The 21,912-nt window shown below is 46.6% G+C and overlaps 1 protein-coding gene across 1 annotated transcript; it reads right to left on the bottom strand.

Moving 5' to 3' along the window:
- Positions 1–243: 243 nt before the first annotated feature.
- On the bottom strand, positions 244–20,893 carry LOC309341190 (dicarboxylate carrier UCP2). Its single transcript, XM_081860712.1, has 8 exons — positions 20,752–20,893; positions 17,418–17,572; positions 11,661–11,896; positions 9,479–9,686; positions 7,961–8,155; positions 7,330–7,431; positions 5,695–5,875; positions 244–1,829 (listed from the first exon to the last, which is right to left on the bottom strand). Exons 3-8 carry the CDS (start codon positions 11,784–11,786, stop codon positions 1,715–1,717), a joined length of 927 nt encoding a protein of 308 aa, XP_081716838.1. The 5' UTR covers positions 11,787–11,896; positions 17,418–17,572; positions 20,752–20,893; the 3' UTR covers positions 244–1,714.
- Between the last annotated feature and the right edge of the window lie 1,019 nt (positions 20,894–21,912).

Here is a 21,912-nt window from a genome sequence, read left to right as displayed (position 1 = left end):
TTTGGGGAAGTGCGACTTGGTTTTGGAACGGACTTCGGAACGGATTAAGTTTGAGAACCAAGGTACCACGTGAAGGTTGCTTCCACCTGCAGATCTCTTCCTAGATCAAGACCTGGTCCATGGGCCAGGGAGACGTACCGGTATTTCACATTTGCTTGGTCGATTTGAGCCGCCTTGTGGAATCAGATATCCACCCACGATGGAAAAACCCAAAGACGCCACAGAAACGAACACGGGGCAGTATGTACTTTAGCTTTATTTTTAAAAAACAAGTCATGCACAACACAAAAGGTGCTTAAAATAAAAATCCACTGCCACTTTCCACCATCACAGACAGCGCCACCGAAACGTTAAAACACATAAGAAGCCTCACAATGCATTTTTCTCTACTTGGAAAGTTTTTTTAAGTTGTGCACCATTAACAGAGACACAAGGTGCTTTATTAAGCTCTGCAGAAAATCCCAAAGGAGGGAGTCGCTTCCCAGAACAGAATGCAGACTGCAAGGACAACCTGGGCTGGTGGATTGGGACCCGAAAGGTTTCCTGTTTGCCAGAGATGCCTTCAGCCAAGAAGGGTGAGGGCGCCAGATTCCCTCTCCACCAGCCAGCATCTCCTGCCAGCAAGCTTGATGCCAGGGAGACAGAACCGCTGGCCAGGAGGCTTTGCCAAGTTGCAAACAGGCAACCCTAAAAAAATAAAATAAATACAGGCTTTTGGGGAAGCCTAGGAAAGGTCTACTGTTTTTTCTCTCTGCCCAATGGGACAGCCACACAATTAACTGGAGCTACAGGGCTTATGCCAACAGCCTTGTGAGATGCGTAACGGTTTCCAAACAAAACCCAGTTTGCCTGAAACTGACCTTGACTCAAGAGGGACAAAGCGGTTGCAGTGGCAGATGTTTGTGTGCAAGCAAAACAATGTCCCTTGCCAACTCGCTATAAAGTGGGGAGACACTGTGCCGCACGGAGGGTTTTTCCTCCCCTTCTGGGGGGGCTCTAAGCCTGGAAGCAATCCTTGCACGGAATAAACAACTTTTAAAAACAAAAGTTTATTGAAATGCAAAAGCACGGGAGGATTGCTAGGCAGCCCAAACTCTGCTTGCAAATCGCCAGCACTTTATAAATAAATTGGCAGGAATCTGCACCTTGCTTGGTCAGAGCTACCCGCAAGCAGCAAGCGCTGCCTTGCCCCAACCTGTCCATTTGTCCATTTGTTTTGGACTACAATTCCCATCAGGACCCAAGCCAGGCTGGGGCAAGGCTGGGCTAGTCACTTGTGAATTATTCCAAGCATCTCTGCTTGGGGAAAAAAAGCACAGCCCTGGGTAACAGGGGTAACTGACGTTATCTAGTATAGAATATCTAAAGCACAAATTTATAACTCTGTGCGGATGTTACAGATAGAAAAAGGGAACTGGAGCTCTCTTGCAAGTTGAGCCCCTGTGGTCTAAATTCCTCAGAGCTTAATAAAGCACTCGTGTCCCGCAGTTGAAAAGGAGAAAGGTAGACCGGACCGTAACACGTTAAGAACAAATCACTTTGTAAAAGCAGCCAGGAGCTTCTGTTTGTAACGAAACGGAAGCCACATAAACGTTAAGACAGGAGTAGTTTTAAAAAATGATAATAAGGGAGAAAAGACAAGGGAGAGATCTAGATCGAGGATCCGTTGCGCACACATATGTGCGAGATCTGTGAAATGCACCCGCCCGCTAGCTCAGAAGGGGGCCTCTCGCGATCCGCGGGCCGCCATCATGGCTCGCTTCAGTTGCTCGTAGGTCACGAACATCACCACGTTCCAGGATCCCAGCCGCAAAAACGAGGGAGTGAAGCTGAGAGACGGAGAGAGAGACCAGGCAAAGGAGAAAAACAGAGCTGGAGTTAGAACAAATGGAAAATGAGAGGAGAGCCTGTTGGTGGATGGCAAGGGGCGTTATTGCTTTTCTTACTAAGAGATGTATTTTTGGGTTTTTTTATATCGCAAACTGCTTATAAAGGGCCAGGGCCTTTTCAGTGATGGCCCCGACCTGGTGGAATGCTCTGTCCCAGGAGACCAGGGCCCTGCAGGATTTAACCCCCTTCCACCGAGCCTGTAAGACAGAGCTATTCCGCCTGGCCTTTAATTTGAATTCAGCCGCTCTGAGACCCCACAGCTAATTCTCCCCTGGCCTCCTCGCTGGCCCAAGTAGGACCAATTCAGCCAGCTAGCCCTGGGGATTATCTAATGCTTATTTCCTCTAAATTGATTTCTGAACTTTGAATTTTATTGTTATTCATGTTTTTATACTGTATTTTATGCTGCTTTTGCAATTAAGTTTTTTAAATTTGTTGTTAGCCGCCCTGAGCCTGGTTTTGGGGCCAGGAAGAGCAGCGTATTAATAATTTATTATTATTATTATTATTCATTGTTTGTGAGCCTCGGATGAAGGCTGACAAAGGAATTTAGCAAATGAGGTAAAGGTAAAGAGACCCCTGACCATTAGGTCCAGTCGCAGACGACTCTGGGGTTGTTGAGCTCATCTTGCTTTACTGGCCGAGGGAGCCGGCATTTGTCCGCAGACAGCTTCCAGGTCATGTGGCCAGCATGACTAAGCCGCTTCTGGTGAACCAGAGCAGCGCACGGAAACGCCATTTACCTTCCCGCCGGAGCGGTACCTATTTATCTACTTGCACTTTGACGTGCTTTTGAACTGCTAGGTGGGCAGGAGCAGGGACTGAGCAATGGGAGCTCACCCCGTCACGGGGATTCGAACCACCAACCTTCTGATCGGCAAGCTCTAGGCTCTGTGGGTTAACCCACAGCGCCACCCGTGTCCCAGCAAATGAGATAGGACCACCTAAATGCAAAAGCATTTGGTGAATGAGGAGGGCAAGGGTTTTTGGGGGCACCTGAAAACCCAAGCAGTGGCCCCCAGATTCCACCTTGCCTTAAAAACTAGGTGCACAGCTGACCATGAAATGGAGTTGTCTTGTGTGCCCATCTCTTTACCCTGGCCTTTGATGCTGGATGGACGTATTATTCATTATATCTATTCACCACCCCGCCTTTTTCACAGGCCAGGACTCAAGGCGGCTTTTGCACAAATTCAAATAGTGCAGATGAAACACACACAAAAGCCAGGAACCATATAAAAGATAACGGCTAAAAAGCAATTTTAACAGAATTCAAACAATATGGAAAAACCCAAATCTATTAGAATATTGATGATGATAATAAAAAACCAGCACAGCATTATAAAAAGCCAACAACAACATCAACAACAATAATAAAAAATAAATAATAAAAATAAAAATAAAAATAAAAAACAAGACAGTTCCCAAAGGCCTGTTGGAACAAGAGATTTGACCAGGGGACAAATCTCAAGAATGGCAAGTTGCTCAAGTGAGAATCTTCCTCCCTAATTCAAAAGATAACCGTTCTTTGGCAGCCAAGGGACCTGCAGCTTTGGGAGGCAACAGAAAAAACCCAGAGCATGGATCCCAAGGTACAGGTAGGTAAAGGTAAAGGGACCCCAGCTTCCGGGTCATGTGGCCAGCATGACGAAGCCACTTCTGGCGAACCAGAGCAGCGCACGGAAACGCCGTTTACCTTCCCGCCAGAGCAGTACCTATTTATCTACTTGCACTTTGACGTGCTTTAGAACTGCCAAGTGGGCAGGAGCTGGGACCGAGCAATGGGAGCTCACCCCGTTGTGGGGATTCAAACCACCGACCTTCTGATCGGCAAGTCCTAGGCTCTGTGGTTTAACCCACAGCGCCACCCACGTCCCATAAGGAACAGGTAGCCATGAACAATGATGGCTGGTGCCCATAGAGACTGGTAGGGCAGAAGGCAAGTAGCCTGCCACTAGGTGGCAGCAGAGCCCATGAAAGGAAGAGCCAACTACTGTATTTTCCCATGTATAAGACTTTTTTTTTTACCCAAAATTAATAAATCAATATTTCTTGAGTTGTTGAGCTTTTTTGGGGGGAGATTTCCCTTCACTTGATACCAATCATCCCCCCCATTCACTCTCCGTGTATAAGCCAACCCCCCCCAATTGTTGATAATAATTTTTATTTGTTTTTCAATTACAATAATCCAATGATAGCTTCATAATAACAGTGCTGAATTAAAATAACATTCCCTAATACAAATCTCAGGTGCCAAATTATATAATTTAGGTGGTCTGCCGCGTGCTAGGACTGACGGTTTGATGATTCACTTTGTTTCTGCGTTCCAAAACCTTATTGATTTCAATTCCATTACAGTCATAATAGCAAGCCCTTATGCACCAGCTGCAATATTTATAACTTCTATTCGTGTTAACGCATTAAATAATTTATATGAGATCTTCACTTGTAGACTCCTAATTTTTGCCTTTTTTTTTTTTAAAGAAAAAAATCGTCTTATGCATGGAAAATTACAGCAATTCTTTTTCTTGTCCCCATCTTCCTCCTCCTGTTTCCCACATTGCACAAAGGGGAACTAAGGAGGAGGAGGAAGAAGCTGAAAGGCGGAATTGCCCCCTGGGCTGTTTGCAGGGCCAAATTTAGGTTTGATGAGGCCCTCAGCTACTGAAGGCAATGGGGCCCTTTATATGTCCAGCTGTCCTTTGTCAACAACAAATTGTCACTGTTTTGTGTGTTGAATATATGCTATATCAGGGGTCAGCAAACTTTTTCACCAGGGGGCCGGTCTACTGTCCCTCAGACCATGAGGGGGGGCGGACTATATTTTGAAAAAATAATGAACGAATTCTTATGCCCCACAAATAACCCAGAGATGCAATTTAAACAAAAGCACACATCCTACTCATGTAAAAACACCAGGCAGGCCTCACAAATAACCCAGAGATGCATTTTAAATAAAAGGGCACATTCTACTCATGTAAAAACACGCTGATTGTCCGCGGGCCGGATTTGGAAGGTGGTTGGGCCGGATCCAGCCCCCGGGCCTTAGTTTGCCTACCCATGTGCTATATGGTAATTGATGGACCTAATAGGTATCAAAAGCCATTTGCACATAACAAAATATGTATTTTATCAAAGTAATTGTTGAACTGAAATACAATTAAGAAGAAGTATATTTTGGGGGAGGGACGTGGGTGGCGCTGTGGGTCAAACCACAGAGTCTAGGACTTGCCGATCAGAAGGTCGGTGGTTTGAATCCCCACGACGGGGTGAGCTCCCGTTGCTCGATCCCTGCTCCTGCCAACCTAGCAGTTCTAAAGCACGTCAAAGTGCAAGTAGATAAATAGGTACCGCTCTGGCGGGAAGGTAAACGGCGTTTCCGTGCGCTGCTCTGGTTCGCCAGAAGCGGCTTAGTCATGCTGGCCACATGACCCGGAAGCTGTACGCCGGCTTCCTCGGCCAGTAAAGCGAGATGAGCGCCGCAACTCCAGAGTCATCCGCGACTGGACCTAATGGTCAGGGGTCCCTTTACCTTTATATTGGGGGGGGGTGGGCAAGAGAATGGGGCTCTACGCTATAGCTTGTTTAGCTTATACATAAATCTGGCGCTGGCTGGGTGCAAGGAAGAAGACATGCCAGCAGGGGCTGGATGAAGGCGGGTTGAGGCTGGCGGGGGCACTTGCCTCCGTTGCCCGGGGGTCTCCAGCCCCAAATGGTTGGGGACAGCCCAGTCGCCCCACCCTAATTCCCAGCTCCTGCCAACCTCCTGCCCCGGGGGGGCCTTCAAGAGAGATGGAGACTCACCCTTTGTAGAAGGCAAGGGGCCCCTCCTTCCGCAGCATGGCGAGGGCACACTTCACGGCACTTCCGTATTGGCCGGGGGCAGAGTTCATATATCTGGTCTTCACTACGTCGACAGGGGAGGCGATGACAGTCGTGCAGAAGCCGGCTCCAAACGCAGAGGTGAAGTGGCAAGGGAGGTTGTCTGCAAGGACAAGCGGGAGGGAGGCATCGTGAGCCGGGAAGAAAACCAAATCGCTTCCCCAAAACTAGCCATTGCAGAATATGTGGCTGGACAACAACATGAAAAAGCTAAAGCCGAAAGCTCGTGACGTGTAAGTTGCACAAAACAAATGAAATACCGTTAAAATCCCTGGAACGAGAAGTAATCAACTATACAGTGGTACCTCGGGTTAAGTACTTAATTCGTTCCGGAGGTCCGTTCTTAAGCTGAAATTGTTCTTAACCTGAAGCACCACTTTAGCTAATGGGGCCTCCCGCTGCTGCCGCGCCGCCGGAGCACGATTTCTGTTCTCATCCTGAAGCAAAGTTCTTAACCTGAAGCACTATTTCTGGGTTAGCGGAGTCTGTAACCTGAAGCGTATGTAACCCGAGGTATCACTGTAAATATTATCTTGTGGAAATCCACTAAATTATAAAAATCAAAAAGCTTAAGGGAAAAAATTAGAAAAACCTAATTTTCTTCCTTAAAGGTTTTGTTCTATTTTAGTTTATGATTATTGTTTCCCAAAGCAACTGCTCTATTCCGAACTTAAAAATGGAAAGCGTAATGCTGGTGGTCAACAAAAGAGGTTTAAAGACTCTCTCAAGGCAAATCTTTAAAAATGTACTATAAACACTGACAACTGGGAAACACTGGCCTGCGAGCGCTCCAGTTGGAGAACAGCCTTTGTACCAAAGGTGTCACGGGCTTGGAAGACACTCGAACTCAGGACGCAAGGGAGAAACGTGCTAAGAGGAAGGCACGCTTGGCAAATTCACACCGTGATCAACTCCCACCCGGAAACCAGTGTCCCCACTGTGGAAGGACGTGTGGATCCAGAATTGGCCTCCACAGTCACTTACGGACTCTCTGTTAAAACCGTGTTTATGGAAGACAATCTCACTCGGCTACGAGGGATCGCCAGGAAGAAGACAAAGCCCAGTGTGGAGAACCCTGAAAAATCAACATTTGTCTGTATGAACTTACAGACTTTAGCTATTGCAGAAAATATGCACGTCTCCAATCCATGTTTAGGGCTTTAAAGGTGCTGAAGCCCTAAATGGCCTCAGCCTTGTATACCTGAAGGAGCATCTCCACCCCCATCGTTCAGCCCGGACACAGAGGTCCAGCTCTGAGGCCTTCTGGCGGTTCCCTCTCTGCGAGAAGCCAAGTTACAGGGAACCAGGCAGAGGGCCTTCTCGGTGGTGGCACCCGCCCTGTGGAACGCCCTCCTGGGAGATGTCAAACAGATAAGCAGCAATATGCAATTTTACATGGTGATATTAAACTGTCAGAACCCTTTGGTGATCTGCAGCAAGGATCCACCACAGCATGGGCAACTTTTGCAGGAACCTCGCAAGAGGTGGACCCTCCATGCATCTCAAAATCCAGGAGCTCCTTCAAGCAACAGCCTGGACCTGTCCATCGCTCCTCACCTGTCATGAGGTTGTACTTGAGCAGAGCATCCTTGATCAGGTCGTAGGTCACCAGCTCAGCGCAATTCACAAGTGCGTTCCGGGTTATATTAGGGGAGGTACCTAGACAAAGCGGAAGCAAAAATTATTTGATAAATTCAACAGTGTAAGTTTTGATGGATTAATAATGGAAAACTGAATGGTTTAGTTTATAGTTTGCATTCATGTTATGCAAAATGAACCAAGGAAAGTCGTTGATATTTTAAGGTTGTTTAATATTTTGAATTGTAAAACAGATTTTTTTTTATAAAAAAAAAAGCAAAAGAAGCACCAAGGCGAGATCTCTTTGTAACAGGGTATGAGTTAGCTACTCCTGAATTGAGCCACCGTGATATAGTGCTCAGAGCGCCGGACTTGGACCTGGGAGACATCAGGGTTCAAATCCCCACTCGGCCACAAAGCTCACTGGGTGGCCTTAGCCAACCTTACAGGATCATTGTGTGGATGATATGGGGAGGAGGCAAACTGTGTTACACCACCTTGAGCCACTTAGAGGAAAAGATGGGATATAAATGCCATAAGCAAAATAATAATGGCTTGAAGGACTTTGGAAGCGTCGATTCCCCCTTTGCCAAAACCCAAATTTACTGACCTTTCCAGAGGCCTCGAACCCCTTCCTCTCTCGCGATGGTCTTGTAGGCGTCGAGGGTCCCTTGGTACCGCCGGCCACCCTCCATGCGGGCTTGCGCTTGGAATCTCACTTTGACCACATCGGTCGGCTGGGCCACGGCGACAGCCATCGCCCCGGTGGTGCAGCCAGCGAGAAGTCGGCTGCCGATACCAGCATCTGCCAAAATCAGAGAACGCAGCCACGTAAGAACAGGATTCATTGCCAAAAAATAGAATTACAAATGAGCCTCTTTCATGTGTATCATAAATGTACAAAGTCACTGAGAGGTGTGCGCTTGCTTTGGCCGGGTAATCTCATTTATTTTAGGTCTAATTGGAGGCAAACAAACTTCTTACTGACCCAAAGAAGCCTTGCTGATCTTTTCTATTTGTCACAGAGTTGGAAATCCCGGTTCGCAACAAAAAGTCATGGAGAACTGTAGAAGAATAGCCAGCGCTCTGGAAAAGAGGCTTAGGTATACTGTTTCTGGTTGTATATCCCCCCCAAAAAAATCTATACTACGGAAATTTGAGAACCTTAGTTCTCAAATGCCTTGGTACTCAAACAACTTGGAACCCAAACACTGCAAACCCGAAAGTAAGTGTCCCAGATTGCAACCTTTTTCCGGAAGCCGAACATGCTCCATTCTGAGTGTTACACTTCTGTTTTGAGTGTTACGCTGAGGTCTGTCTGCTTTTGCTATTTATTTTGCGTTTTTGCGGCTCTTCATTTTTGTGACTGTGCGGAACCCAGTTCAGCTACTGATTGATTGATTGTGTGATTGCAGTACATTGTTTATTGCTTTCATTTTATGGATCAATGGTCTCGTTAGATAGTAAAATCCATGTTAAACTGCTGTTTTAGGGGTTGTTTTTTAAAGTCTGGAATGGATTAATCCGTTTTGCCTTACTTTCTATGGGAAAGCGCGCCTTGGTTTTGGAATGCTTTGGTTTTGGAACGGATTTCCAGAACGGATTAAGTTTGAGAACCAAGGGACCACTGTACTAAGTTATAGTCCAGTGGTACCTTGGTTCTCAAAGTTAATCCGTTCTGGAAGTCGGTTTATTGTGTTTTAGCAAACAGTTATTATACACATGAAAATGATAGCAATAATAATAACAACAGTGATTTGCATTTATTATCCTTGAGCTTTAAAGGATAAATCACTTCCCATACCCCCTTTAATTTTTATAGCACAGATTTGTAAGGCCTTAGCAAGAAATTTAGACCTTCTGAAGCTTATACACTATACCACACTGAAATGTTTAGATGTTTCTTTGATTGCCCTTGAATCTTCCCGCCACCCTTTCCTGCCCCACCCTTTGAGAACCACTGTCTCTGGGGCTAGGAAGGCAGGCCCCCATGCTGGCCTTTAGGTTCTTCCGTCAGGGATTCCATAACTGTGGTCCCTGCACTGCAGGGGGTTAGACTTGATGGCCTTTGGGGATCCCCCTCCCAACTCCACGATCCTTGGCCCCAGACAGGCCCAAGTCCACTTACGCTCGGAGCCCTTGGTGTAGAAATGCTTCACCGAATCGTACAGCCCGATGCGGACAGAGGCAAAGCTCATCTGGCGCTGAAGGCCAGCCACCAGCCCGTTGTAGAGGCTCCGGGGCCCCTCGTTCTTCACCATCGTCGCCATGGTGCCAAAGACCCCTCTGTACTGCGCCGCCCTGGCTTCCACAGCCACCTTGTTCTCCCCTTGGATCTGCTCAGGAGGAGAAGAGAAGAGAAGAGAGAGAGAGGATGAAGAAACTTAAGAGTGAACTAGAGCCTGCCTGCCTGAGCTCAGAAGCAACATTCTGGTGCTACTTTATCCCAGGTTCAACAAGCAAGACAGGGGACTTTTTCAAACACTCCCTTTTCCCTACAAGGGTGTTTTGCCAGCTAGGAAGATCTCCTGCACGTAAGTCCAGCTAACTTTGCACACGCTGTATGTTTTGGTAGGTGTTCAGCGATGAGCGTCCCACTTCTGACACCAAAGTTGCTGCCTAACCTTGACTTCTGGATGACAGATGCCGGCTGACTTAGGCAATTTCCCTGCAGGGTTATATACAACTCCCTGGAAGGGCTTCCTAGCACAAGCCTGCATCAGGTCTTCTCCTTTGCAAAGGAAAGGGGAGTTCTGGGCTGTGCAGGGAAAACGTCGCTTGGGGCCTCAAGTACAGAGGCTCACACCAAATTCTCAGCTGGTCAGGCTTTGTTCAGCAGTGCATTGTAGGACAGAGTCCAGACAGCCTGCAAGACCTTCCATTGGGACACACACTATTGGAATAATATATCTGGCGGAATCCGAGACTAGGGAGAAGAGTCGGTGGAATAAGATTGGAAGAAATTTAAAGATTATTTACAGAAATATTGTAAAATTAATGAGCTTTAGAAAAATGGTGGAATGAAGTTATATGGCTTTGGCAGAAATGTTATAAGGAACTAGGTACAGATAGAATGTTAATGTATGAAAAGGAAAAAAAACAAGGTTAGAATATGTTAAGATTAATTACAGGGCAGAAAACAGAGGAAGATGGAAAGGAATTGCTGAAACAGTTAATTGAAGTGGAATACAAAAAGGGAGGCATGAGGAAGTCAATGAAACAAGTGAATGAAAGCTAAGTTTGGAAATATTGGAAGTGTTTTTAATTGTTCTTGTTTTGTTTTGTTAATTCAATGTTCTATGTAGTGTTTTTGTTTTTGTTTTTGTATTGTATTATATTGATTTGTTTAATTCTTTTTTTTTGTAACCTTTAAACTCTTAATAAATATTATTTTAAAAAAAATATTGGAATAATATATCTGCCATCTTAGGTATTCATCCTCTGGCCAACACCCTTCCACCACCCATGCCCCATCTCTCCATCCAACTGTGGTCCTTGAAAACATTTCCTCAACCCATATATTTTTTACTATACGTGCAGAGCCCTCCTTGTACCTATGTGGATATGTTTTTCACTTTTAACAGAGTGCTAAGTTCCTCTTAACCTAGACAGCATCTTAAAAATCAGAGACATCACCTTGCCGACAAAGGTCCGTATAGTTAAAGCTCTGGTTTTCCCAGTAGTGATGTATGGAAGTGAGAGCTGGACCACAAAGAAGGCTGATTGCCAAAGAATTGATGCTTTTGAATTATGGTGCTGGAGGAGACTCTTGAGAGTCCCATGGACTGCAAGAAGATCAAACCTCTCCATTCTGAAGGAAATCAGCCCTGAGTGCTCACTGGAAGGACAGATCCTGAAGCTGAGGCTCCAAGACTTTGGCCACCTCATGAGAAGAGAAGACTCCCTGGAAAAGACCCTGATGCTGGGAAAGATGGAGGGCACAAGGAGAAGGGGACGGCAGAGGACGAGATGGTTGGACAGTGTTTGACCAAACTGCGGGAGGCAGTGGAAGACAGAAGTGCCTGGTGTGCTCTGGTCCATGGGGTCACAAAGAGTCGGACACGACTAAACGACTAAACAACAAGAAGTTCCTCTTATGCTGGTTCCCACCAGTTTTACATACATGACACTGATCTCACCGATAACGGGTTTTGCAGAAATTCCATATCAGCTGTTCCTAAGCGGACAGTGGGCACCGTTAATTCAGGTTGCCTGAACCTAACTTTTGGGAGCTGCTCCCTGCCCACAAAGGAATAGTTGGAAAAGACATGGAACAACGACCTCTGGGTGTGGCATCTGCTGGGGCTCACCTGCAGCCGGACTTTAGCCGTGTCCAGGGGGAAGGTGATCAGGTCTGCAATGCAGGCAGCCGTCCCGGCTCCAACGAACTTGACAGCAGCCGTCGGAGGGACGTCGGTGGGCTTGAATCCAACCATTTTAAACCAGCCTCACGCCTGGTTTTTTTGGAGGAGATGAAGGAAGCAGCGAGGGTCGCTGCTGGGTGCCGATGTAGGAAGTGGACAAGACCAATGAACTCTGCCCCTGTCTGGGGAGAAGAGAAGACACCCTTAAAATCCAGGTGCAAAACATGGAATAAATAATAAATAATAATAATAATAATAAGGTCCCAGGGCCTAAGGAAGTCAGACTATCCTCCACCAAGGCCAGGGCCTTTTCAGTGATGGCTCCAACCTGGTGGAATGCTCTGTCCCAGGAGACCAGAGCCCTGCAGGATTTCACCTCCTTCCCTCAGGCCTGTAAGACAGAGCTATTCCGCCTGGCCTTTAATTTGAATTCAGCCGCTCTGAGACCCCACAGCTAATTCTCCCCTGGCCTCCTCGCTGGCCCAAGTAGGAACAATTCAGCCAGCTAGCCCTGAGGATTATCTAATGTTTATTTCCCCTAAATTGATTTTTGAATTTTATTGTTATTCATATTTTTATACTGTATTTTATGCTGCTTTTATAATTAAGTTTTTTAAATTTGTTGTTAGCCGCCCTGAGCCCAGTTTTTGGGCCAGGAAGGGTGGGGTATAAATAAAAATTTATTATTATTATTATTTATTTATACCCCACCCATCTGGCTGCGTTTCCCCAGGCACTCTGGGCGGCTCCCAACAGAATAATAATAATAATAATAACAACAATACTAATAATAAAGTGACAAAACATCAAACTTTAAAAACTTCCCTAAACAGGGCTGCCTTCATATGACTTCTAAAAGTCAGGGCAGCAAACTCCCATTGTTTTTGGACTACAACTCCCATCATCCCTAGCTAGCAGGACCAGTGGTCAGGGAGGAGGGGAGTTGTAGTCCAAAAACAGCTCAAGACCCAAGTTTGGGAAATCCTGCTGTCTCGGCTGATTTGGAGATAACAGAACCAGCTTAGCTGCTGCCTGTGCTCACTCGCTATAGGCTATAGCCTATTCCTGATCCTCGCCTTGTCTGATACACAATAAGATTCAAGGCTTCCTATTTAGGTTAAGAGTTCAGCATGCTGTCCACTCCCTAAACTGTGGTTCATCTTCATTACGCTTTCTGAAAAGCCACCTTCCTAAATGACGGTTCGAAGTTTCGATCAAGGCACAGTTAATTTTAATCACTGTTTGTCAAGACTGAGCAACACAACAATCTGCAATTAATCTAGAACACAGGCAAAAACTTCCTGTCTCCTCCACAATAACAGAACTAGGGCTGCCAGACGTACGGACATATCCAGGATTCTTCCATCAAAAACAGTGTCCGGGCGGAATTTTCTATAATCGGTTAAAGTGTCTGGGGAAACCCATATCCGAAGTGTTGGGTTTTTTTGGCAAATTTCCTTAAGAAATCTCAACTACTGTTTCTAATCTAATCCAGAATAGCTCAACAACTGGTATTTGAAAGCATTGCAACCTCTAGAGCGATGGAGTCAGTACAGTGCAATAATAATAATAATGATAATAATCCCCAAAAAAATTAAAATACAGTGCTCTAGGGCTGCCTTCAGATGTCTTCTAAAAGTCTGGTAGTTGTTTATCTCCTTGACATCTGATGGGAGGGCGTTCTACAGGGTGGGTGCCACCACCGAGAAGGCCCTCTGCCTGGTTCCCTGTAACTTGGCTTCTCGCAGTGAGGGAACCGCCAGAAGGTCCTCGGAGCTGGACCTCAGTGTCTGGGAAGAACGATGGGGGTGGAGACGCTCCTTCAGTGCCAGATTTACATATAAGCTAAACAAGCTATAGCTTAGGGCCCCACTCTCTTGGGGGCCCCAAAAAAACTTTAAAGGAAAAAAACTGGATGTACATTTCCAAAATATAAGATAAAAAACAATAAAACCTACATACAGCAAGAGTGTTTCGTGCTCCCTAAAACATCACTGGTTTGCTCATTTCTGTATCAATTACTTTGATAAAATACATACTTTGTTATGTGCAAATGGCTTTAGATACCTATCAGGTCCATAAATTACCATACAGCACATATTCAACACAAAAAAACCCCCAGGGACAATTTGGTTTGCATCCAAGCCAACTGCCATCCTAAACCTGGTGGGTGAAGATGATGCATCTGAGACATATGCAAAAAGAAGAATAAAAAAAGGCACTCAGGCAAGGAACTTTGGCCTGCTGACCTTTGATTCACAGGTCTGAAAATCTGATAAGTAGAAGCCATCTCCAGATAATAGAGATATGACTCCAGTCATATCTCCAGGTCAAAGCAGCCGCACCCGAATGTTGCCTCAAAATGCTGCAACAGCAGCCTGGTTGCTAGCAAGAAGACGGACTCTACTGCAATGACCTTTGCCGAAGTTCCCTTTTCTATTTACTGCCTGGACTGAGTCAGCGATAACCGGAACCCGGCTGAATCACACATTGCGTGTGGGAAGCAGGGACAGCCCACCCATGTCATTTTACAGCTTTCTCACTGAGCAGACTAACTGGAGAGCCTGGGAGTGGATGCAATTTATCCTTTATTATCCTTTATCTAGGAATCTCAGGCTGCAACCCTCACCAACCCTCCCTCTGCTCCCATTTCAACTGCTTTCGCTCGGCTGAAACGCAGCCTTGTTGTTACGTCCATCATCACAACTTCTGCTTCCCCACTCTGCTGCTGGCATGTGGCCCCCATAAAGTTATGAGGCCATCGATCTCAACAAGGATACTGTTATGTACTGAGTTGAATAGGATCCAAAATGCAACAGCCTGATTGGTCCTAGAACAATAGGATTACGAATGCAGCAGCCTGATTGGTCCACAGGAGGCACCCAATCCAGCTCCAGGTGGAAGTGAATCCGCAACCTGATTGGCCTACAGGTGAATCCCAGAATTAGCCAATCACGTGGGGCCATTGTGTAAATAATGTATATAAAGCAGACATTCTGGGGGAACTTCCATTCCTCCTCACCACTATGAGCTGAAAAAAAGGTAAAGGTAAAGGGACCCCTGACCATTAGGTCCAGTCGTGACCAACTCTGGGGTTGTGGCGTTCATCTCGCTTTATTGGCCAAGGAAGCCGGCGTACAGCTTCCGGGTCATGTGGCCAGCATGACTAAGCTGCTTCTGGCGAACCAGAGCAGCACACGGAAATGCCGTTAATCTTCCTGCCGGAGCAGTACCTATTTATCTACTTGCACTTTTGACGTGCTTTTGAACTGCTAGGTTGGCAGGAGCAGGGACTGAGCAACGGGAGCTCACCCCGTCGCGGGGATTCGAACCGCCAACCTTCAGATCGGCAAGGCCTAGGCTCTGTGGTTTAACCCACAGCGCCATCCACTTTCGACTCCCGAGTATATTTCAGATACCCTCCCCAGATTTTGGCCATTAAGGAAATCACAGAACAGCCTTCCCCCACGGCAAACCGGAGTCAGTTCACCCCCTCCACTTTCTTTTTCCCTGTCTTTCTATATCACCCGACTGGTGCAATACAGAATGGAATATATAGTTTTACAACTCTCACTCTGGTATTGCATGGGTGGGGCAACCAGGAACACCCCCACCCCTGAAAGTAAGAATTGAGCTCAAAAGTGCATCTGCAATATTCTGGAATGATGAGGGCTCATTATCACGGAGGCAGGTGAATTAGAACATAGAGATTTGCCCTTGGCACCTTTATGGCACAATAATGGTGCCTTAGGGCTCCAGCGTTCTCCCTATCCCATGATGCAGCGCAAGTGCGTGATTTTAAAATAAAAGCCCACTATTCTGACTATCTTGAAATAAACTCTCCAAAAGCACTTGGGAACCTGGTGCCATCCAAATGTTTTGGATTATCACTCCCATCAGCCCAGACAGCTTCATCTCCATGCATCGTACTTGCTGAGGGTGATGGGAGTTGTAGTTCCAAACACACAGAGGCAAAGGCTGCTCTGTGATGAGGTATCCCCACACCATGGATTTTTTAAAAAAAATGTATGTTTGGTGGAAGCAAATTAATACATTCAGAGAGGAACAGGAAGCCCAAGTTTAGGGGGAAAACGCAACTTCTGCAACGGGTACTCTGATGACTCCCCAAATATTTATTTTCTTACAACTGTTTCTGCAGCACATATTCTTGCAGGGATGGTCAAACCCATCAGTGACTGCAAACAAGATTTTTGGGAGTTACTGCTTGTTAAGTACTTGAGAGGCGGCTATGTCAATTTGCAAATGTGCCAGTGTTTTGCTGAGAGGCCGAGATAAGTTGGCCTGGCAGAATTGGCTGGAATAAAACTGGCTTAATGATCAGAGCCAGAGATTGTATCATTATGGTGAAATTTTGAGGGCAAAAAACCCCAACATGGTTTGCAAGCAAGCAAGGTGTAAACAGATTAGCTACACCAAGCTAATCATATGCCAAGGAATAACTGAATGGATTTTCCTTTCATCCTGTACACATTATGGAAAGAGCAAGCAAATGTTTCCTTAAGTTATTCTGCTACTTGGGAAGAGAAGTGGGGTTATCTAGGGCAATGAGAGCCCTTCTGGGACAATTAAATCCCATCCCACACCAACTGAAAATCTCCAGAAGCTGAGCTAGAAGCCAGCTAGATTAAAACAGGTGCTGTCTGTACATTTTCAGACCTACATTTGCATCCCAGGGGGTCTCAATTGCCCACTCCATTGTTAAAAATCAAAGCAGGAATGCTGTTTTCAGAATTCTCAGGAACCAAAACCAGTTTCTGCAACTTGTGCAATAGATTGAGAACCAACGTGGTCAGATATAAATGCAGTTAATATACCTAAAGGTAAAGGGACCCCTGACCATTAGGTCCAGTCGTGGCCGACTCTGGGGTTGCGGCACTCATCTCGCTTTATTGGCTCAGGGAGCCGGCGTACAGCTTCCGGGTCATGTGGCCAGCATAACTAAGCCGCTTCTGGCGAACCAGAGCAGCGCACTGAAACACCGTTTACCTTCCCGCCAGAGTAGTACCTATTTATCTACTTGCACTTTGACGTGCTTTCGAACTGCTATGCTAGGTGGGCAGGAAGTTAATATACCTAGAACTGCACAGCAGAATACATAGACTTCTGAATTGTCAGTTTGGCAAGTCCCAGATAGAGAGGATTCAAAGTTTTTCCTCTCTGCATGATTTTTCTCCTGGTATTCAGAGCGAGCAACAAGATATACAGTGGTACCTCAGGTTAAGAACTTAATTCATTCTGGAAGTCCGTTCTTAACCTGAAACTGTTCTTAACCTGAGGTACCACTTTAGCTAATGGGGCCTCCCGCTGCCGCCGTGCAATTTCTCTTCTCATCCTGAAGCAAAGTTCTTAACCCGAGGTATTATTTCTGGGATAGCGGGGTCTGTGACCTGAAGCATCTGTAACCTCAAGTACCACTGTACCAAGTATCCCCCAGAAGTTTCATTAATGCAGGCCCTCTACCATTTTTGAGATTTCTTCCATGTATTACCAAGCGTATCTTTACAACCAAACAGGACTAGAAACTTAAAGCTTATTCAAAAACTCAAATGTTTCGGAAGAGCAGTATTGCACCCAGCACCCTATTTGCCCGCACTTGTGTACTGTTGCAACACAGAGAGAGCTGTGATTTTACGCCATAGTTGTTCTCAAAGTCGTAGCTTGAACCTGAGAAGCCGTCCTCACCTTATTCAAGTATTTCAGGATGCCGGCAGGTCGATCAGGATTCTCTAAAGGTGTCCCGTTCGTCGAAGTTGCTCAAGACCACCACAGTCTGAGTCCCTTTACTTTCCATAGAAAGACGGTTTGAAAGACGACACCTAATAATCATACTATTTATCCTGCGAAAAAGAAGAACAGAGGAAAAGCTGTCTGAGAAACTGGGGCAACAGCTCAGGTTGAGGTTGTCAGGATTATAGAAGGATGCCAGAGAGCGGCCAACTTCTAAGATGCCAGCCTGCCAACGCTAAACCCTTATCTGGCCTTGCCACACCTCAGATTTGCATTAGACGCCAACAGCTTCTAATTCACAGCTCACCGGAGTCCAGCAATCCTCAAAGACAGAACCGGTTTAGACTGGCACCCAATAATTGCAGAAGCACCGGAAAAAAACAAGAGCCATCTTCAAGTCCACCGATGCAAAGCAGCACCCAGATAAAAACCGTTTAGGTGAACTTTGCAACGAGAGGACATGTAACAGCAAGAAGCATCGCAATCGCCCTTGCGGAAGGGAATCCTCTTTTTGCAAGACCGACACACACCTGTGCTAGCCACGCTTTAACACACCAGGGAGGAAGGCAACAAGATCTTACAGATCTCCACCAAACCAGGCCATAATCTGCAATGAGTCCCAATGAAAAGAGGTGTAAAACAGGCCCCAGCAAGCTTTGCTAAGCCTCTTTCCATTGGCAAGACGGAAAATAAAATTAACTGGCAAGCTTTCCGAGTTAGGTAGAACTGTAGCTTTTCTTTTTAGCCAAGGAGAGAACTTTTGGGTCACCCCCCTCTCCCCCAGGGTTGCAGATGGTAATTTGCAAGGAACAAAAGTTAGAATCAATTGCTTTTTTTAAAAAAAAGTAACAGATTTGGAAAAAGGGAGAGAGGCAAGTGCCAAAACTTGGAGAGATGCAAGCGCCAAAGGATGAGCGCGATTTGGTTCAGGGATTGTTTCGGAAAACAACAGTTAGGTAAGGTTGCCTTTAAATGGGAATTGAATAACACACACACACACACACACACACACACACACACACACTCCCGTCCTGCAAAAACAATAACCCTATCTAGAGCAAAATCTGCAGCTCAATCTGGTAGCTGCCAAATGTTTTGGATTGCAGCTCTTCTGACCCCAACCAGCAGGTTGGTCAGTGGTCCGAAATGAGGGCCAGAGTGGACGGGGGGGCAGGGGCCTCGCAATATCTGAAGAACCCCTGGTTTGCCATCCCTGTCCTAGAGAACTGAGCTTATGCCCCAGCAGTGCTGGCCACACAGGGCGCCAAGTTGACCAATAATAATAATAATAATAATAATAATACCTATATTTATATGGGTGCCTACCAAAAGCTTGGAACACCAAATTTTCTGCTTGCTCAGGGAGAAAGCCTGCCCTGCCCCCAGCAGCCTTATATGCAGAAGAGAAGAAAAATGGTGATAGCTATAAGCAGTGCAGTGTAGCGGTTAGAGCAGTGGTTTTCAACTGGTCGGGATGCCATGGGCAACACTGCCCTCTGTGCCTCTTTCCTTCCCTCTCTCCCTCCTCTGATGGCCTCCCGCATCTTTGCCTCCCAAAGGCTTGCACAGCTGTTTGTTGCAGCAGCCCTGGCTACAAGCCCCATAGGTGAATGCCGGCTCTGGCGCTGGCCAGGGGGTGCTGGGTGCCAGGAGCTGAGGCGGCCTTGGAGCAAGCAAGCAAGTGGGCGAAGAAAGCCCAGCCAGCCAGTCTGCCAGGCCCTGGTTTTGGGAATGGATGGACAAGTCCCAGTGCCCTGTGGGGCAGTGTGAGGGGGGGCCTCTCTTTGGGGCAGGGAGGGGGCAGCTCAGAGAACAGGGGTGGCCGCAGCAGATACCCAGAGGACTCCCAAGGAGAGGGAAGAGGAGAGGAGCCTGAGGGAACCCCCCACAAGAGAGGGTGTTCGAAAAGGGGTGAGGGGCTGCCAGCTCTGCAGGAAAGCGGGGACCTAACTGGGTTCCTGAGCCCCACAGGGCTGCCACAGAAAGAACGCAGTTGGCCAAGGGAGCCGTGGACTCAAAAAGGTTGAAAACCTCTGGGTTAGTGTATCACACTAGGACAGGGGTAGGCAAACTAAGGCCTGGGAGCTGAATCCGGCCCAATTGTCTTCTAAATCTGGCCTGCAGACGGTCCAGGAATCAGCATGTTTTTATATGAGTTAGAATGTGTGCTTTTATTTAAAATCCGTTCATTTTTTATTTTTTTTCCAAATATAGTCCGGCACACGACATAGTCTGAAGGATGGTGGACTGGCCTACAGCTGAAAAAGGTTGCTGACTCCTGGACTAGGACCTGGGAGACCCAGGTTCGAATTCCCCACTTTGGCCACGAAGGGTGACCTTGGGCCAGTCCTTTTCTTCTCTCAGCCCAGCTTCCCTCACCTGGTTGTTGTGGGGATTAAATGAGGAGGGAGGGGAGAGCCAAGAACACCCCCTTGAGCCCCGTGGAGCGAAAAAAGTTGCATATAAAAATAAATAACTTTACAGTTCTATGTGGTATTTATGTAGGCAGCCCTGCTCAAGGAAATCTCTAATGGTTGATATTTCACTGCTTTTATTACTTTGATGGGAGCAGCCCAGGGTGGCTGAGGCAACCCGTCAGATGGGTGGCATAAATACAAATTATTAATTATCATTATTATTATGTGTGTGATTATTGTTTGTGTGCGCGCTGCAAATTGCTTTGATATTTTCTGTGCCACTGAGATGCGCAAGTATCAAAAGAAGATACAAGGTAAAAAAGTGGCTATAGAAATGCGAAGAATTTGTAAAAGATGTTGGGGAGTCAGAAAGAGGAAGGGAAGGCGGTCGATGCTTTGAACAATGTTTTAGGTTATGGATTTGTGTAATGAAAAATGGAAAACTCAATAAAAATTATGGGTTTTTTTAAAAAAAAGATGTACAAGTCTACATATAAAATACTTGTGCATCTCAATTGCGCAGGTAATGTCAAAGCGATTTACGACAAACACACAAATAATTATAAATATATACGCGTAAAGCTTTTGGGGAAGGCCAGGCCAGCCCCCTAACAAAGGCGCACAGAGATGCTTGCTGGCAGGAAGGCAGAATAAAGGCGGCGGCGGCGGCGGCAAGAGGGGGGTGATGAAAAAGGATTTGGGGTGCGCAAAGGAAGATGAATGAATGAATGAATGAATGAGAAGAAAACGCACCCCCGGGTATCAAGGGGACCCTGGAGAGGAAACCCCACCCATGGGAGCAGGTTGGAGCGGGGAGAAGGAAAAAGGACCACCCCCACCCAAAATAACCCCCCACCCAGCCACCCACTCACCTTATACCGAGGGGGAGAACAAAACACCCGCGAGGGAAGCAGAGGCGGCTGTCGGCAGCGAGCGCCCAGATGCGGCGGCGGTGATGGATGCGCACGGAAGGGCGATGGAGAAGCCGGGCGAGCGAAGGCAGAGCGAGGCAGGAGCGGCCGCCTCTTTATACCGCCTCCGGCGCCGCCTCCTGCCCGCCGGCCGCGCCCACCACCCGCCCGCTTGCCGGTCCGCGCCCCCTCCGCACCTGCGGAGCCCAAGCGCCCGCAGGATCCAGCCCGCCCGGAGCAGAGAGGAGGAACCGGTTGGGCGCCGGAGCAAAGCCCCAGGGCGCACGCATGATTTACGCATAAGCTAAACAAGCTGTATCTTGGGGGGGGCACTGTTTTGGGGGCCCCTAAAAATTTAAAGAAAAAAGCAACTGGATGTACATTTCCTTTTTTAAAAAATACAGTGGTACCTCGGGTTACAGACGCTTCAGACTCCGCTAACCCAGAAATATTACCTCGGGTTAAGAACTTTGCTTCAGGATGAGAACAGAAATTGGGCTCCGGGGGCGCAGCAGCAGCAGGAGGCCCCATTAGCTAAAGTGGTGCTTCAGGTTAAGAACAGTTTCAGGTTAAGTACGGACCTCCGGGACGAATTAAGTACTTAACCCGAGGTACCACTGTAGTAATTTTTATTGCATTTTCCATTTTTTCATAATCACAGTTTCCGTACATAGTTCAAAAACTCAAGCATTGCTCTAACAGAGCATGGACCTCTTTCTGACTTCCGTACATAATTACTTTATTCTTAGCATTTCTGTAACCACTTTTTTTTTACCTTCTCTCTTATTTTTGTATTTCCCCTCATTAAATGTAAATCAGTTCCTTATATTCTCATTGCATAACATTTCAACTCAAACCTACAAACGTTTTCAGATGTTTACAGGGCTGGGTGTACATTTCCAAAGCATAAGATAAAAAACAAATAAAATAAAACCTACATACAGCAACAGTGTTTTGTGTTGTGTAGGCTCCTATTTGTCATGTGCAAATACCTGCTAGGTCCATAAATTACCATATAGCATATATTCAACAATAACAAAACAGTGACAGTTTGTTGTGGACAAAGGACAGCTGGATGTATAAAGGGCCCCATTGAGCTGAGGGCCTCATCAAACCTAAATC

This window comes from Podarcis erhardii, assembly GCF_964252035.2.
Source record: "Podarcis erhardii genome assembly, chromosome: 4".
Lineage (NCBI taxonomy): Eukaryota > Metazoa > Chordata > Lepidosauria > Squamata > Lacertidae > Podarcis > Podarcis erhardii.
This window is presented reverse-complemented; position numbering and strand designations above follow the sequence as displayed.

Excerpts from the sequence above, each read along its gene's own strand:
- LOC309341190 (XM_081860712.1), bottom strand. The coding sequence starts at position 11,786 with ATGGTTGGATTCAAGCCCACCGACGTCCCTCCGACGGCTGCTGTCAAG. Across the intron at positions 5,876-7,329 it reads CAAGTACAACCTCATGACAG|ACAACCTCCCTTGCCACTTC; the intron begins GTGAGGAGCGAT and ends TTGTCCTTGCAG. Across the intron at positions 1,830-5,694 it reads CCCCTTGCCTTCTACAAAGG|CTTCACTCCCTCGTTTTTGC; the intron begins GTGAGTCTCCAT and ends TCCGTCTCTCAG.